General features: G+C 43.6%; 1 protein-coding gene across 3 annotated transcripts; it reads left to right on the top strand.

Moving 5' to 3' along the window:
• Positions 1-2,903: 2,903 nt before the first annotated feature.
• LOC112988459 (regucalcin) lies at positions 2,904-18,600 on the top strand. 3 transcript variants are annotated; one of them, XM_064501582.1, is made up of 7 exons: positions 2,904-2,967; positions 5,857-6,021; positions 9,559-9,741; positions 11,002-11,217; positions 12,780-12,911; positions 17,261-17,415; positions 18,158-18,600. In XM_064501582.1, the coding sequence occupies exons 1-7, from the start codon at positions 2,919-2,921 to the stop codon at positions 18,206-18,208; spliced, it is 951 nt and encodes a 316-aa protein (XP_064357652.1). In that variant the 5' UTR covers positions 2,904-2,918; the 3' UTR covers positions 18,209-18,600. The 3 variants fall into 3 exon arrangements, with proteins under 3 accessions (XP_064357652.1, XP_025964786.1, XP_025964785.1); XM_026109001.2 differs by lacking the exon at positions 2,904-2,967 and adding an exon at positions 4,850-4,985; XM_026109000.2 differs by lacking the exon at positions 2,904-2,967 and adding an exon at positions 5,576-5,735.
• The last annotated feature ends 130 nt before the right edge of the window (positions 18,601-18,730 follow it).

Below are 18,730 nucleotides of genomic sequence, written 5' to 3'. Positions count from 1 at the left end.
CTAAATCTAGTCCATTTTTTGTTGTCCCTCTCTCTTATCAGGTAAAGGTGATTCTGAGTAGTTTGGGAAGTCCTGCCCTGGGGTCACTGGTATTTTAGGCTTCCATTTGATGGCTGAATGGAGCCAGACAGATGGTTCCCCTCCTCCTGAAGTGATGGCTCAGCCGTTGTTTTTTTTTTTTTGTCTCCTCTATAGGTATATGGTATAGGTATGGCCTTTCTGTTGCCAGTTCTGATTATTCCTGTTGCCTTCTACAACAGCTTCTCCTGGCTTAAAGCGTAGGTAAAGTAGTGGTTTACGATTGTTATAAACAGGTAATACAGAAAACAGACTTCTCTCAAATTGTCTGATTGAACCTATCTGAGCTAAGCTCAGAGCAGTTGTCCCAAATTGCAGTTAATTTGAAATCTGCTTCAAATTTGGGCCTGAAGAAGGACTCGTGTGCTGGAAATGCTAAAAACATTGTTGGTGGATCAGTTACTTGAATATAAGATGCTGCCTCTCCCTGAAGTCTTTGGCTCCCTTTAAGCTTAGAACATTGTGGCAGTAATTTTGCAACTGCCATTAAACATATCGATACTCTTTCTTGCTGAGGGAGGCAAAATGGAAATCCAGGTCACATGGGGTACAAAGAGCAGAAAAGTAAGACATTAATGAAAAAATCCTTGGCTATGCTCCACTGAAGAATGTTTGCCCTTTCTGAAGTGCCCTGTTCCCCTGCTGCTACAAACGTAGAGAGCACGTGACAGGAAAGGCACAGGCTGGACACTCAGGCGTACTGAGACTGCTTAGGATGGCAGGAACTAGCTCTCAAATGTGTTCTAAGTTGGAGGTGCACGTGTGGTGATGCAAGGGATATTTGTGAAAGTCTGAGAACCAGGCTTTGCTGGGATGGGTGACATAACATTGTATTTGATTTCTTACAGCACCATATTCTTAGGTGAGGTACATTTTCTTAAGACCATGGCCAGTATGTAAGAAATGATCCTCAAAAAGGTTTGCATAACAAATTTTAATAACCAGTGAGGGTACCTTTGCTAGTTCTGTGAAAGAAATTGGACTCTTAAGGTTGAATGTTCAATATCATTTCATGGTAATTTGCTGCAATCACGTTTAGAAATTCCCTATTTGAGGTTCCTAATCTGTTCTGCATTGACACCTGTGACGGCCATGTGTGTTATACTTGATGTCATATATAAATCAACAGGTGCAATCTGCTGTTTAACCCCCTCATGCCACCTTGTCCTGCAGAGACTTTCGCAAAGCAGGTGAATGGTACGCTTTGGCAAGTGTTCTGACTGCATGAGCATTTAAACCTGTGACTGTGATCATCCAGACTAGTTAGTAAACAGTTAAGATTTCTCAGCAGTTTGATCTCTCCTGGACCTAGTTGCTGCTTACTAACAAATAAAAGCTTGACCCAAACACACAGGTTCATTCCAAGAACTATACTTGGCTGAAAGCAAGTGCTTGGCAGTGCTAACTTTTGCTTTCCAGCCAACTGATCACAGTAACAGTTTCCACCACCATGTTGCTGGTTAATTTTTCTTCTAAAATACAATATTAACTGCTGGTGGTAAATTTCTAAGGGTGCACTACAGTTGCACTAATGAGTATAACAGCAGGGCAGGATTAGATGGAGATTTGGAAGGTGCTGGCTCTTTGGACTGCAGTGCCTTTGGTGCAGTTGTGTCCGCTCTCTCGGCTTTGCCCAGCTGTAGAAGAGGACTGACATGGACTCCCTTTGGACGGGGCTCTGAGGCGGCTATAAGAAAATGGACATCTGATACATGGCTTTTGTGCTTTGTAGTGGGCATATACAAGGCCTACAGCCCCCCCCCCCCCCCCTGCATTTTGGATCAAGTCAAAGATGAAGACCTGCCAGCAGGGGAGGAAGGAGGAGATGAAAGTAAAATAAGAAAGGTGATAGATCTCAAATAAAAGAAGTGAGTTCTAAAGAATAAGGAATGAAAGGATCAGGCTCATACAAGAAGAGCAGGAAGAACTGCAACTCTCCAGGAACTAGCATAAAAAACCCACTTTCTTTGCAAGCCCTGAAATTGTCCATCACTCCTCCCTACCAGTGGTCCTTATGGCCGCCGTGTATTGGGAAAATTTTTCTTCTAGCTTTGTGACACAGGGCTGTGTGTCCAGAACTGCTGAGCATCTCCTGAGTGGCAAGAAAGGCAATGACTTGTGGCAGGCACAGGGAACCTGCAGGCCTGGATAAGGACTGTGTCTTCATCTTGCGCAGCCTGTTACGTCGTAGATGTATTTCTTGTGCTGTTATCAGCTGCGATAATATGCAACTGGAGGGGTCTGTAAGACGTGGTGAGCCCTTGGCAAGCGAAAAATTACCCTCCCTTTCCCTGCTCCCTGTAAAACAGGATAAGAGTGTGTGCAATATGCGCTACAGGGTGGAATAAAATCTGGGCCAATGTAGCACCTCTGTAGCCATCAGCTATTTCCTTCAGAAGAGGCAAGGGTGCTGCATGCTCCCTGTCGCTTGGAGGCCGCACAGTAAATGTCACAGTTGCAATGCAACAGTGAGAAGCTCCTGCCTGGGAAGCCCCAAGGCAGCACTGCCTTTGGCAGCCTGTTTCCGCTTTCCCTGCCCTCTTGCCTCCCTGGTAAACTTCTAGAGACGGAAAACCTCAGCTGAGGCTCTTTTTTGGAGGCTCCCCCTCCCCCACGAAGTCTGCGCTGTTTTACCTTTCAGCAAACCTGCATTAGCCATTACAGAAATGACGAAAAGGAGTATTGTGCCATGTAACTAGAGACCCAAGTTCAAAATATTTGTCGCTTTGGAAGGAGACAGGGTTTGCATTGCAACGCGGAGCTCGGAGAAGCTGTTAATTTTCTCCCAAGGCGTGTGCCAACAAACAGCTTGTTTTGATGCTTCCAAACCATGCTGGCAAATGCCTAAGTCAGCAAGGAGCAGCGAGACTCGCCTGGTGGATCGAGGGTGTGAGTATCTCCTGCTGGTGACTTCTGCGAGCTGCTCTCAGCCACATATCCCAAACTGCCTCATAGCGTGCAAGGACTGGGAGAGCAGAAAGCATGGCAAAGCTTTATATGAAATGACAATTGAATTCTCACTGTACTTATGAATTCTCATTGAATTCTTCATATATATATATATATATTTTAAACCTCAGGATCTTCAACCCTTCTTGTAAAGTACATGAAAAAGCTAGTACAACTGTGACACTTTTCTGGTTGGATGTTTTGTTTTCTTTGTTGGCAGTCAGTAATAATTTGCTTGCCTCAGGTCTGCAATGAAATCCTTGCCGTGTGTTGTACAATACCGCAGTGGCGACAGAAAAAATGTAAAGCTAAGCGTGGGCTAAAGTAATGCTATGCAAACTTATAAAATAAAGACCTAACTACTAGGGCAGTTCGACAGGATTAGGTGATGAAGTATGTAAATGTGATGTCTGAGGCAAGATGACAATAGGATAATGAACACCTGCATGAAACAGGTGTGGATAAGGACATGTAGCCTATAAACTTTCCAAAGATGTCATTAAAAAAAAAAAAAAAAGACAACCAAATGAGCCCTGGAGTGTGAGTGCCTGGTGTATGGATAGAGGTAATCCAATAAAAAGATAATTACAAATAAGAAAATGTATGATCTGTAAAGAACAGATAAAACACGTATCTAAAACAAAAGCTGTGACTGGACTGTCCAGTAGAAGACACTAGCGGATGCTGTTCAATCACCAGTATGCAATGTTGTGCCATGCTGTTTGCTGTGCCACTTGAATGAAAGGACTATTAAAAGTGCCAGCTGGAATGAAGAGTCTTGCTAGTGGGAGAGGCAGATTTTGGAGCACTGTTCATGAAACACTGGCTTGCAGGAAACTGCAGAGAGTAAGTTGGCATGTATCTAGAGCACCCAAAGGTGCCAAAAGACACGTGAGACAGAGCATTGAGACTGAAGTCATGTTTATATCATGCACATCTACTGACTCCGAGTCAAGAAGTAATTCTTTTCGGGATGCTGAAGATGAGAGCTGGCATTTGCCAGCTTTATGAAGTGTAGGGTGTTTTTTTTGTTTGTTTGTTTGTTTTTTTGTTTTTTTTGGGGGGGGGGACTTCAGGCCTGTGTGCATCAGTGATTGTTACGTAGCAGGAAAGGAGGTATGCGCAATGGAGAAATGCAAGGAGAAATTTCATTCTAGCTATTTGCCCAATGCAGGAAGTTTTTGAGGCTTAATAGGACAGCGAAGGAAGGTACAGCAAGTCCCAAGACTTCTCGAAACCCAGGGAAAAATAACATGAGCTGAGAAAAGCAGGCCTTGAGTTGCAGTGCTGGAAGTGAGCACAAAGGCTCAGCGCGCACCTACAACAGCCAGCGGCAGGACCACAGAAACTGCTTTTTAAAAAACGAGCCTCCTCGGAGGGCACAGAAGCTTGGCCACCACGACAGGAAATCTTGGATTCCCGAGGGGCATGCAGCCAAAAGCTGGTAGCAGATCTGCCCTAAGCATATTCCTGGCTGTTCTCATCATTGCCTTGGTACAGGGGACACAGGTACCTTTGGTGCCTCTCCAAAAGTCACAGGAGGATTTAAGGTCTTGTCCAGCGCCTGAAGTGTAAGTTCCCCTTCTCTCTTTTTACTCTCCTTTTGGAGTAGGATCGCGCTGCCAGGCTCGGGCACCCTTGCCTGCTCCTTGTCTGCACTTGTCCTGCAGCAGTAACTCAACAGCCTCTGCAGGCGCCCGCGAAGGCGAAGGGGCAATTAACACCGCGGCCCGACGCGGCCCCCCAGTCGCCTCCGGGCCCTGTGCAGCAGCCTGTCCCGTGGGTCCCGGGGGCCGCGACCTCTCCCCAGGGCCCCGGCGGGCGGCAGGGGGCCGAAACCGTCGGCGGCCGCCCTAGGAGCCCCGGCGCTGCGCGGCGCGGCCGCCTCCCCCTGGCCGCGCTATAAGAGGAGCGGCGGCGGCAGGCGGGCCGAGCGGCGGCTGGGCTGTGGGCAGCAGGTAGGCACCGCGGCGGCCCGCGGGGCTGCTGTTAGTTTTATTCTCTTAAAAAAAAAAATTATTATTTTTCTTTTAATACGGTTCCCCGCATACGCTGGCCCGCGGACCGCAGCAGTGCCGCCGCCCGGGGAGCGGCGCCGGAAGCACCGCGACGGGGCGAAAGTCCCGTCCCGTCCCGTCGCGTCCCGGCGGCGGCCGGGCCTTTCCCCGCCATAGCGGCCGGCGACAGCGCCGCGGAGCCGCCCCCGCCCCGGGGCCGCGGCGCTCCGGTCGCTTCGGGACCGCACTCCCTTCCCCTTTCGTTTTTAATTTATTTTCTTTATTTTCTTTTTTTCCTTCCCTCTTTTTTTTTTCTTTAAGTTACCGGTAGGGGTAAAGGTTTGTAGGGCTGCGCACCGATCAGGTCGAAACGCCGCCGGGGCAGTCGTGTCCCGTCCCCCTCTGCCGCTAGCAGCGCCTTTGGGGTGGCAGCAGTAACCCCGGTCGTGGCCCCCTCGCCCGGCTGCCTCTTCTCGGCCCCCCCCCGGTTTTGACAGGTGTTTTTTAAATAATTCGTCAAGTGCAGAGGGAAGAAGATGGTGTCGTCACGCAGTTAAATAGATTTAATGTGTTTATTGTCTTTTTTTGATGCGATTTTGGATGCGTGTAAAAAACGTTAAGAAGCTGAAAGACTGTGAAGCTATCAGTATAATCAGAAATAAACCTACCTGTTGATTTATGCTTTTTACTGCAAAAACTCCTGCATTGAAAGTATGTGTTTAAACTGGATACAAATGCAAATATTTATTTTTTACATTAAAATTTTGGGCTTAATTTTATGCACACTTGCTCTTTACAGATTTATGTAAAACTGAGATTATTTTCCCCTCAGGCATGTCATCCATCAAGATTGAGTGTGTCGCTAATGAGAGCTACAAGATTGGGGAATCCCCTGTCTGGGATGAAAAGGAAAACTCGCTCCTGTATGTGGACATCACTGGTAAAAAGGTTTGCAGGTGGAATTCCCTCACCAACCAAGTGCAAGCTGTCTCTGTGGGTAAGAAAGTGCTGAAAAATATTCTGTTAAAACTATGGCTTGTGCATCCTGAGTTGATACCGTGTTCCTGTAAAATATGGGCAGGACTCACACACTTGATGCAGTTACATCCCGTAAAAGCTGTGTAATGAACATCTTTTAGTGGGAGGAGACAATTCCCTCAAACCTGCCCTTACTAGGCCAAGGGAGACCTTGGAACTTGTGCTGTGCACAGAGACTAAGCACGGGGACTGACCAGACTTAGTCCTGAGGACTTTTCTTAGGACTTAATGCTATTTGGTTACATTTGATCTGCTTCTGTGTCCTGTATGTTGTTCATAGCTCGCTATCTTTTGCTCCTTCTTTGTCCCGGGGGTTAAGGTTCACCGAGACACTCATTCTCTATTGTTGATATCTGTGGGAGTTTTGTTACTGATTTCAGTGAGGACTTGCCTATAAACTTTTTCTTCAATATAATTTTGGGTGAGGATTTTCCCTAGCTGTTTAAGATGATATTTTTTAAGGTAACAGAGTCATCGGTTATAGTTTGAATAATTTAGGTGTTTATTCCAGAAAGGAAGGCATGTGTGCTAACCCTCATAAAGAAGGAGTTGCAGATTTACTCCTGAATGTAATACTGCAAATGGTTATTTGTGTCTCAAGAAATTTCCTTAAATGGTTTATGAAAGTAATCAGATTTTAATAATTTCTCATAAAACCTGGTGAAAATTGATTGCTTTTGTATGCCCATAAGCTGTTCCCATTATCCACAATAAACTGATCTGGACTTCTCTGCACTGAAACAAAATCAGTTTTTAAATGAAAGAGGGCCTGATGCAAATTTTGGGAACATGGCCTCCCAGACTTGTTTCTCCTTGCCTTAGCTGGAAGAGTGTGCTTCTTCCTCCCACCCCATCCCCCCTTTCCTCCAACTTGGACCTACTCTTAAAGGTGTAACCTCTTTTACGTAGTTTATTTGGAGACATAGACAGGATAGTAGCTGAAGTAGCTACTCTTTTTTTTTTTTTTTTTCTGCTTCTGATTTCTCTGTTTAGTAATAAAATGGTCATAATTAATGGCTCTGCCTTGGGAATACCATGATTAAAGACAAAACGAGCACCCAAAGAGTGTCACATGATTAAAATAGTGGGTTGATGTCCAAAGTAGAAACAGAGAGAAATTACACATTGCTAAAGCTTATAGATAATTAAGAAAAGCCCGTGGTTAGCAACAGCTTCAGATTTTTCCACAGGGAAAACACCATTACATGTGTCACAGCACGGGGCCTTGTGATCAGTTTTCTTTTTGGCATAAAACGGCATCACAATGAACTCGGTTCCTGTGGATCCCACTTAACGAAACCCTCCACAGCGGCTGTAGGCTGAGCCGGGCACCTGGGCTCACACGCTCCCTTGCGCTGTATTTCTGCAGCCAACAGTTGGGTGGCCACATCCATCTTTCTAGCACAGTTCTCTTCTCATCCCTGGGTGTGCTGCATCCAGGAGGTGTGGGGCTGTTTTGCAGTGGACAGGAGCATATGAGGGGCTGGCGCCTGCAAGGAGAGGAGGGCAGGAGGATGTAGGTTGCTGCGCTCAGGGGCTGCTCCACCTGGGGCCTCCCGGTTGGGACAGCTCCTGCAGGTCATGTCTGCAGGCGTTTGCTGTGCCCCAGGTGCTTTGCTGGGAGAGTGAGCGGAGAGTTGCATTCCCATGCTTTGCTGGCAAAGCCCCTACTGCTGGTACCGTCGTACTGACAGAAAAAAATGCTTTCTCTATAGTTACTGGTATTTGGAAGAGCAGCAATGTGACTTCTTTTGGCAGGTGCCATAGTATGGCCAAGGGGATTCTGCCAACCTGTCTGTGCTGGTGTGGGAAAGAAAAGTGGCAGCCACTCACCCAATGTAGATGAGCCCAGGTCACCGGCTGTCTCAGCAGTGCGTTCAGATGTCTCTAAGTGAAGGAATCATTAGAGTTGAACCTGGAATTAGCAGTGTGTCTCAGGTGACATCCTGCATCACAGAGCTGTCCCCTGCCCTGCTTGCGCTGCCTTGCCTGAACACTGAGTGCCGAGGAGCCTGTGGATGCTGTGCTGGTGCCTGATGCCTTGCACTGCCCTCTCTGCACGCACACTTCCTTGTGGGGCTTAACAGGTCCATTGACATCCCTGTTTCAATACAGCAGGGACGCGTTAAAAGCTGCATGTGTCCTCCTTGGAAATCAAGGCTGCAATGTCACAGACAAGGCCCGGGGCTTCATAAATCCTTTCCGCCAGCGTCACAGCATTGAGGCTGGCAGGAGTGGCTCTGCATCCCACTGGCTCTTGCTGTCACGCTGCTCCCCGTTCCCCATGCGCTGACACAAGCATGTGTGCAGCTGGGCAGCACCTGCGTTCAGTCTCCAGCATGATGACACCACTGCTGGGGCTGCAAAATGAAGGGGCATCACAAAGTGGGAGCAAATACCCAGAAAAGAGCAGCTCCTTTTTAGTGACCGTGCTGGCATATGGCAGTTAAAGATATTTATAAAACTATTACCTAATTACATCGCTGCAAAGCTATAAATACAGGAAATGTTTTATTTCTAATTAAAAAGTTGGTGGTTAGTCTCATGCATATTCCTAAGTCTTGTCTGTTAAATATATAGAGCAATAAAACCTGGGATAGTATTTGAAGTTACTGTTCCATATATAGCATGTAGATAGTATAGAAATGTTGTCTTCACATTGCTTTCTCTCTCTCTCTCTTTTTCCCTTTCTTGCGCTCTTTTTTTTTAACTAATTCCTTTACAATAACCTGTAATTGAGACTTACCTGCATAATAGCTCAAATGAGTAATCGTGAAACATTTGCTAATTTTCTGCTTTGCTTGAACTCTTGGAAAGCTCTGCTACTCCTTAGTGTGTGCTTTGCTCATCCTTTTTCTGTGTTTTAGCACTGCCAGAGGCATGCCTGGACTGCACAGCAGAGTGCAGAGGCTCATCTTGGAGGTGGCTCCCCTACACAGCGTGACCCATCTCATGTGCAGAGATAACTTGCTCGCTCCACTAGTTAGCACTGAACGGCCGTGCAGGGTTGAGTTATCGCAGAACTGCACTATACGTATATAACTCTTGAGCTTTTGTGGCCATTGATTTTTCTCCGGAAGGGGCAGGCTCTGCACGACATCCCACTGTACAAAGTATATATGCCCTGTGTCTGTCCCCGCTTTTATGGTTTTTAAAGCACCCAGCAGAATTGGGTGCTGGTAATGATTATTGCTCCTGGAAGCTGTGGTAGCAGTCAAGGACCTTCAGCTTTTGTGTCCCAAACTGGTAATTCTCTTCATAGCCGCTTTTTGTTTTCATGAAGTATGACCTCTTAAAGGTGACATGCAAGGATTGATTTATATGTATTTAGATACCAGTTTTGTTGCTACAAAAGTATGTTGTTTCTCATGCCTGTGATCCTACTGAGTTCAATGTGCCTGCTTGCCTGTCTAAAGCAAGCAGCAGGTAGGCAGAAAAGAAACATATTGTTATAGTACGTACATCTCTTCCCCTTTCCATTTCGTCCTGTTTCTAGATGCTCCTGTGAGCTCCGTGGCTCTCCGGAAATCTGGGGATTATGTCATCACCCTGGGCACCCGGTTTGCTGCTTTGAAATGGAAAGACCAGTTGGTAACCAACATTATTCACATTGACAAGGATAAACCAAACAACCGATTCAATGATGGGAAAGTGGATCCTGCAGGAAGGTATTTTGCAGGTATGATGGATGTGGTTCCTTTCTCCATCCTGCTCAGTGTTTGCCCTGCTCCTCCCATTAGGTTTTACTGTCATTATGTGATGATCAGTGGTAGATGCAGGTGTTCATTCCTAGTTAATGGTGGGGACTTTTTTGTCTTCAAGTTGAATTTAATTCCAATTATAAATTTATATAAATCACTTGTCACCATCTTATTAGAACTATGTTTTTAAAAGGAAATCTGTTATTCAGAGCCTGCTTAGTTTAATGTACTGTTCTTGTCTCCTCCTTGTTGGCCTGTTTGTTTTGAATGCTGGTCAAGTGCCAGTAGAAATATTTTTCCAGTAAGAAATTTATATCATGCTTTTTGTTCATCACAAATCAAAATTTATAGATGGTGTTTCTAAGAATAATGTGATACTGAGCCTTGAGAAGGTTCAGGGATGATCTTATCAGTGTGTGTAAATATCTGATGAGGGGGGTGAAGCAGACGGAGCCAGACCATTCTCAGAGATGCCAGTGACAGGACAACAGGCAATGAGCACAAAGTGAAACACAGGAGGTTCCATTTAAACATAAGAAAAAAACTTTTCTTCAGTTTGAACACTGGAACAGGTTGGCCAGCGAGGTCATGTAGCCTCCATCCTTGGCGGTACTCAAAGCCTGGCTGGACATGGCCCTGAGCAACCCAATAATTGCCAGAGGTGCCTTCCAACCTCGGCAATTCTGTGATTTTGTCCTCCTAGTTTTAAAAATGCTGTTCTGTGTGTCTGCCCTGTATTTAGGTTCCCAGGCTTCCTGTTGCCCAGCCTCCCAAGAACCAGTTCGAACTAACAACCTAGAGTTGCAAAGATGAGATTTGTTTTCAAAAAGGCTTTTGTAAGACTAGTTCTGAGAGAGGATGATGAAACTTTTTCTGATGGCGCTACTATACAAAATGCTAAGATATATGGAAGTTATATTTTGACCATGCCTTTCTCAGTGCTTGATGTGACTGAATCAAATGTTCTACAGAATTCACTCTGAACACTGTTTCTACCACACTTCAACAAAAGACAGAGGCTTCTTTTTTGTCATCCTCTGCTAAATGCCAGCATTTTTGAAATCTGCCTTTCCTTTTTTGTTTTTAATTCAAATTCTCCCCTGAATTTTTGAAGCCCCCCACAGCTCCTTCTTGCATTGGCAGCAGTGGGCATGGCCGTAGTGAGGGGCTGCCCGCCTGATCCAGGGGAGAACCTGATTGCTTTGAACCTGCTTTTTGCCCCTTGGCTCTGCCCTCAGGTACGATGGCCGAGGAGATTCGACCTGCCGTGCTGGAAAGACACCAGGGCTCTTTGTACACGCTTCTCGCTGACCTCTCGGTAGTGAAGCACTTCGATCACGTGGACATTTCTAATGGGCTGGACTGGTCACTGGATCACAAAACCTTCTTTTATATTGACAGCTTGTCCTACTCTGTTGATGCCTTTGATTATGACCTCCAAACTGGAAAAATTGGTATGAATCATTGCATTTTAAGATAATGGTTTTTCCCTAAGTATTATGATGCTTGTTTTCATTCCAGTTACTATACAGCATATGAATTATGATCTGTGCTTCAGGATCACTTCTTCAGTATCCTTCTTGGGACAAAACAGCAGAAACCATATTAAAATTAATCTGTGCCTGCATGGGCTCCTAGTTCACACTAGTCAGAGACTGTTGGCCATCTTATAAAGTATTTAAAATGCGTGTTGGAGTTTGAGTGGAATCTGGAATACTGTAGCTGAACACAATGCATATCTGATCTTCCTGTGTAAAAAGGGCAAAGTTTTTTTTGTACAGTTAGATTTCTGTGGCTGCATGTTTCTTATGACTGACAGAGTAGGCCAAGCGACAAGAATAGCTTGTAGTCTATCTTTTACAAAACCGCTGTTAGGCTTCTTTAGACACCGCTGTTAGGCTTCTTTAGACTTTTTTCACTCTATTTTGTTTTCTAAAATACAAGGTCTTAAATGAATATCCTGCAGCCAGTGCTGAGCAACAGCTGGAAAAAGAGCAATTCAGTACTCTTCCTTCATTTATTTAAAACAGAACAAACCCTTAAGGGCTTCTGCAAGTTTGGGCAAAAGAAAAATTCCAGCAGCTTGGACTACTAATTTGCTTTTAAGTACACGGACTGCAACATTTTGCTTTGAAAGAACCCTCTCAATAAGAAATTGAGTTAGTTTTAAAACTGTGAATTTAAAGTTATTTTAGGTGTAGCATCTTGCACCAATGTGTCTCTGCTATGTTTATGGTTTACAATTGAATTTTTCTTTAGGAAACAGAATGTTTTTTTTTCTCTCTCTCTCCTCCCTTCTCCTTTTCCTGTGGGCAATCTGGCAATCCACAGGAGCACAAAGGAAACTCGTTAAAAATCATTCTACATGCGAGAAGCACTGAAGCTGTCAGAGCAGAAAGTAAACAATGTTGGAAAGTTGGATTTAATCTTTCCTAATAACAGTAGATAAAAGTTCAGATAGAAATGTTTGTTTTTAAGTTGACAGTATGCCTTTGAAGTCAGTGCTTTTCCTAACTCTGTGTTTATATAAACTCTTAGTTTATGTATCTGAAGGTCAGTTTTGTGTTGGAAGAGTGGTTATTGGTGTGTTCCAGCAATCTGGCTGAAAAGTTTCCAGTTCTCCATTTGAATGAGAGAGACACATACTCAAAGTGATCCAAACTGCTTTATAAAAGTAATTAATGTTCTAAATATCTATACAGTTAATTTATTCAGTTATTCATTTAATTTGTAAGTGGGGAACATGAATAATACACTAGAAAAGAGCACCAAGAATAAGCATTATACTTTCACTGGATAGAAACCTATCTATAGGCTTTCATGCTGAGAAGCAACTGTCTCAAGAAACAAATGGGACAGCAGAGATGATCCAACTATTTCTTTCATCTGAAAGTACTTAGGTCTTCAGCACAGCCTTTGAAAATAACAGTGAGAATAACTCAGGTGGGTTGTGACTAATGAAAATTTTAACAAATATCTTATCCAATTTTGTTGGTTTTTTTTTTCTACCCTGCAGGCAACCGTAGGAGTATATACAAACTGGAAAAAGAGGAAAGCATTCCTGATGGGATGTGCATTGATACAGAAGGCAAACTTTGGGTAGCCTGTTACGATGGTGGGAGAGTGATTCGTCTTGACCCTGAGACAGGTAAGTCCTTGCAAAGGATGGCCTGGAATTCTGCATTTAAAAAACAAAAGAAACAAAAATGAAGATGAGAGCTTTTCTCTCCCCTCAACACAAAGATGGTATATCTGTTCTTTTTAAAACATTACTTTTTTGTTAGCAGTATGAAGTGCTATACTAGTTTCTTGCTCTTAAGACTTAGCTTTGTAAATATATCTTCCTTTGCTCTCAGCCTCTGTCGTGTTGAAATAGGTAAGGGTGCTGAGGGGCTTACTGTTATTCTTGGGAATTGTTTGAGTTAACATCCTCTTGCATCTTCCAAATTTAAGATCATGGGTAAAAAATGGATAAAAAAACCCCTGTGAAACGGCAAAGCTGACTTCTGCCTTTTTTTTCTTGTTTATTTAGCATGGTGTATTGTTTTGGGCAGTATATCAAAGTGAATACATGTCCCACGCAACACTGATGCCAGCAATACTTTTATATTGTTGAAAATTATTTGCACCATAAAAAATTTTGTAACTGAAATCATAAAAATTATTTAATGAATTCCACAGCGTTTTATCATTCCCACAGTAATGTTTTGGGTGTGTCCATTGTCTGAGTCTGTCATGCATTGCTACTCACATTTGGACTTCGATGGTCTGCCAGGCGTGATTTAGGCTGGTTGAAAAACACTCGTAAGGCCTGTCAGAGAGACCAAACCACACTGCCTGCGAGGGGCCCAGTGGTGAGAGCAGGATCTTGATTTGACAGATCCCAGACAGCACAGGTTTGCATGATGCAGTGTAGGAGTGACTGGGTTTCGTGGTTTGCATGCCCCTCACCACATGGAGGAGACACCGCACACAGGCGAGCAGAGCAGGCCAGCTGGTAGCATCTCTTCTGACTCCTCCAGAGCCTCTTTGCTGAGGTTCAGGCCGTGCTTTTCCCTTTGTCTTTTTTTTTTGTACCTGTCCAAAGCCCTGCTGGCTTGTGATCCTGCGTCCTCTCTCTTTGGTGGGCAGAGTGCTCCTGGATGGCCTTCGCCAGCCCTGTGAATACCCTCTAGGAGCAATGAGCTCCACTACTTGTCCTCTCCTGTTTTCATCTTTTCCCCCACTGACCCTCACCCTCTTCCTTTTTTTCATTTGTTGTGCCTTTCCTCTTCCCTTTTTGGAGGGAGGGAAAGTGTTTTCTTAGGGGAAAGCTAGTGGGAACAGTGTCCATAGGCAGATACATAGGGAGAGTGTAATAAGAGGGAAAGCAGACATAGTACATCTCCGTAGTGCATACCCAGCCTCCAGCTATCTTCAGCTTGGGGCTTTCTGAGCTGGGTGTAGTTTCAATATATTTAGTAACTCCTAGTGGTTTTCTCTTCTGTGGACTTGTCCTGTCTACCCTCAAGCCTGTGTGAGACTCCCAGCTTTCACAGTGGATGTTAGCAAGAAGTTTCCCAGGCCAAGTGTCTGTTTCCAAAGGAGCCACCTTCTTTTTTTGAACAGTTCAGGCTCACCTGCCCTCTCTGTGGTATTTTCAAGTAATATGTAAAGTCTGTAATTTGCTGAATTCTGAGTGAACTCTGACTACTTAAGGAAATGATACAGACAGGTTTGAAGGTAACTTCATGAAAACCTGTATTTTAATGCAAAATAGCTATCAAGCATGGCTTGAATTACTGTTAGCCCCTTGCAGATCTATTCAGTGACAAAGAGCTCATCTAAAGCATGTGAGGGATTTTCAGGTTTTCATTGATAGCAAAGCTTGAATTATGCTTTTAGGGAAATGGTCAAGGAAACTTATTTATTTGGCATCTTTTCTAAACAAAGTTTTTGAGATAATGTAATTAGTTCAGAATAATGTGTCTTTTCAGGTTTTTTTAAGGGCACTTCTGGCTGGACAGCTATCATTGGATTCAGCATGCGCTGCAGGCTGTGATGACTGACCCCACTGGGTGTGCAAAGGGCTCAAAAGTGATGCCTGACTTTCATATTGCCAAGTCTGGTCTCACCTTCCAGACGCTTAATGATCTCCCAGTTCCTCCATATGAATGTATTTTAGTCCTTGGGTGTAAGGGGTCCACAAGATTTGCTAAGTTTATCTCTACTATAGATATGGAGCACAGATGAGTACTTCTTCAGGTGGATTTCAGAGTATCCAGGTGCATCTTTTCTTGCCTCTCCAGGAAAACATTTCTTATCTTAGAGCTTTGTAAACAATATCTCCGGGGCCCTTTTCTGTTGAGACCACTCTGCAAATTCAGTATTTCTGGGTTTGCACCTACAGTGTATGTTTTCTCCCTTTAAAGGCCCTTCCCACCTGTTTTTTCCCAGACTTGGTGTCAGCCAGTTTCTAGGGTGGCCTCTGGAGTATTTTATGTCACCTATCCAGCTGTGTAATCCTTCTATTTCTAGCTGACTGGATAACCACAAAATGCTGCTAGAGCAGTCGGTGGGAGCTGTGTCTCAGGCTCTCATACTTTGTCCTTGTCTCTCCTAAGCAACAGATAGGTCTCCTTTTCTCCCAGTATTCCACATATTTTGAAAGATCTGCTCTTCTCAGGGAATCAACAAGTAATCGGGCATGCAAATAATCTCTGCCAATCTAAATCCCATTACTCTGAGGGGTTTGATTTTTTATTTTGGCCATTGTGGGTTAATGCCAAATACGCTTATTATACATCTTCATATATCCTAAAGTCCTCAAACTGTCCTAGCTGTTATATAAAAAGGCCCTTTCACGCTGCTGATCTGCTTTCTACTTTTATTTATTTTGTGATTAAAAGCAAGACAGTTTAATACTATCCAACGTTTCCTGTCAGGGTTTTCAGTGAAACGAAGGTGATTCCACTAATCCCTCTCTATCCCATGTTTTGGATGTACTGGTTAGGCCCCTACTAGTAAATTGAACAGTTCAGGGAATGTCCTTTAGTCTGCACCGTGTGGCGTGTCGTAACTCATGTCATGCAGCCATAACTCCTGTCACGCAGCCAGGGCTGTCTTCCCACGCCAAAACAGAGCCCAGACTGCCCTGAGGACATGACATGATGAACTAGGTTGGCCTGAGCCAAAATTTTGCCTCAACTGCACCAATGGCTTAATAATATAGATTATTTGTGGCACTGCCTTTACCTGTGCTTACGCCCTGCTTAATTTTCTGGTATAGACGAAGCTGCTTGGTCTGTGCTTTTGCCGATTCACTGCACTGTTGCTGCTTTGTTGCAAAAGACAAAAGCACAGTTTTGGGGGGAAAGCAAAAGCTTTTGTAGCAATAAAAGGGAAGACAAGGGTGCTTTGACAAATGCCTTCTGAGAAATGCTGCCCCACTCTGAAGTTGACCGAAACCTCTCATAGATGTTGAGAGTGGGCCAAAAAGTGGGCCAAGCATTTCACTTGATTTTTTTCTTTTTTTTTCCCTCTTTATAGTGTGCCTGTATTAAAATTACTATCCTCCTCTTTCGATGCACGGTCAAACAGCTAGTGACTGTAACGGGACCAGGCCTCTTACACACATAAATGAGGGGCAAGGGGAATTACATATTTTGTAAGGAGACTTATAACTATATGATATCCTAGCATATTTCCAGGAAGAGAAATTTAACTGTAGGCAAATAAAATGGGCCTAATGGGCCTTAATGGACCTAAGCACATACTGCCCAGTTGTAGGATGAATTTTGGAAAAATCCGCTGTAAGGTGTCTTAACAGTCTTTAGGTTAGTGCTGGGGGCAATCTGTTAACTCGTATCATTAGGCCAGTAACTATTTGATGGTATAATAAATGCATGATATTATTTATATTAGCTCTTAAGTGTTCTGTAAACTTCAGCTGTGTCCCATGATCCCTATTTTATGCAAGTTTGATTTGAAAGTCTGTTGAAATCTCAGGAAAATCTAGGAATTCATCTTCCTCGACTTCAGGTGGTAGAGGTGTGGGAGAGCTGCATGATCCCTGCTTGCTCCAGGCGCCCTTTGTAGTCAAAGCAGGGAAGTGAGCAGGTGTGGGGCAGGATTCAGGTGACCTATTTTAGGGAGAGATTATGTCCTATTTCCATTGTCTGTATGGGCAGCCTAGATGATGAGCTCAGCTGTAGACATCTGTGCTATAGATGTTAGCATTTAATTAGAGGACTCTCAGGGATTTGGGGCAGGATTCATTTGCGATAACCGAGATTGAAACTTGCCAAATGGTACATTGTCAACAACAGCGTGACTTAGAGAAGTGTGGTTTCTCCCTGTCCTGGTTCTCATCAGTCTGCCGAACGCAGCATGGGAGCACCCTCTGCCTGGTACTTGTTGATCTGAAGCGCCTGGCTCCACATTGGTTATTCACAATAATTTATTTAAATTCCTATAGTAAGCAGACAAACCAGAAACGGCATGCATGTTTTCCTCCAGGAAAAAGAATCCAGACTGTGAAACTTCCTGTGGACAAGACAACTTCCTGCTGTTTTGGAGGAAAGGATTATTCAGAAATGTATGTGACTTCTGCCAGTGAAGGGATGGACAAAGACTGGCTTTCACGACAGCCACAGGCTGGTGGGGTTTTCAAGGTGAACAGTTCTTCCTCCTTTCATTTTAGAAGGCCTTTTTTTTGTTTTTTCTTTTTCCCCTCTCCTTCATTTAGATAGCCAAACAGTTGGGGTGGTGGGAAGCAGGATGAGGATGGTGGTACATCAGTCATATAGTATGCTAAGTTATTGCTCATAGTTTTGCTTCCTATTGCAGGAGAGGAAAGATGAATGTTTTTAGAGATAGGAAAATACTTTTTGGTTTAAAATTTGTAACAGTGCTGATACTGCAAGCTTCTTATGCTATAACCTCTTGCTACTCTTTCCTCTGTCAACACAATTTAATCTTTTTATTAGAAGAAAAATGTGTAAATACTTTTGTATCTTAACCAAGGGCAGATAAGAGCATCTTTTATTTACTCTCTAGTTAGCTGTAACTAAATTATCTCCTATAAAGATACGTCACCTAGTTTTTTTTTTTTTTTTCTTTTTTTAAGCCCTGTACTTCCATACAGACACATACCAAAGGTTACGTTGTCAACTGCAGGATTAAGGCTTAGTAGTATCTGAGGAGGGGCTTCGGGGGGGATGGACTCTGGCCTATGATTGCTTAACTCCAGAGAAATAACATGGGTTGAAATTACTGGCTACAATGGGCTGCAGTATACAAAATATAGTAGGGTATCAAATTGGGCACAGTCCTTTTCTAAATTAAAAGTTATCTGGTGGTGAAAGAAAAGTGATTAATTATAGCGCTTATCTTTTTTTCTCTCTCTCTCAATAGATAACTGGGCTAGGGGTCAAAGGAATCCCACCGTATCCATTTGCAGGTTAATTATTCACTCTTCAGAATGGATTAAAGAGGACTGATTTAAGCAAGACGAGTTAGAAGGTCTTAATCTGGTATTTGGCATCTTTTGCCTTAAAACTATAACGCTATTGTAATCTCCCATCAGAAAAAGAAGAAAAACTACTGAAATACGTGGAATATTTTAAAACTGATTATTTTTTCCCTTAAACTCTATTACTTTAAATAGCTTCTGGTACTTTTCCTGTTGTGCTAAAAAGATTCTCACCCTAATAAACTATTGAATATTGTAACTTTCTTCAATAGTAAACTAATTTGTTTTAACATCTTATGTTTTTGTTGTTTATTATCCTGTCTCATTTGTGATTTGTGCTATATTGATTTATCGATTAAACTACTTTTCGTTTCTCTTTTCTGTAGTTTCAAAGTTTCTCATAAAATGCCCATTTGTGGTTTTATTGCTGCTTTAACTGGAACCTCCTCTGTTGCATGAAATTCTCAACAAGTGTATCCTTAATACTCATTACTATGCATCTGCAGCTTTCTTTT

Source organism: Dromaius novaehollandiae, chromosome 1 (genome assembly GCF_036370855.1).
Source record: "Dromaius novaehollandiae isolate bDroNov1 chromosome 1, bDroNov1.hap1, whole genome shotgun sequence".
NCBI lineage: Eukaryota > Metazoa > Chordata > Aves > Casuariiformes > Dromaiidae > Dromaius > Dromaius novaehollandiae.
The sequence above is the reverse complement of the archived record's forward strand: the minus strand, read 5'-3'. Positions and strand labels throughout refer to the sequence as shown.

Coding starts and splice junctions, on each gene's coding strand:
- LOC112988459 (XM_064501582.1), top strand. CDS start 2,919: ATGCCTAAGTCAGCAAGGAGCAGCGAGACTCGCCTGGTGGATCGAGGG. Junction 2,968..5,856: donor TCGCCTGGTGGATCGAGGGT/GTGAGTATCTCC, acceptor TTTTCCCCTCAG/GCATGTCATCCATCAAGATT. Junction 12,912..17,260: donor TCGTCTTGACCCTGAGACAG/GTAAGTCCTTGC, acceptor GTTTTCCTCCAG/GAAAAAGAATCCAGACTGTG.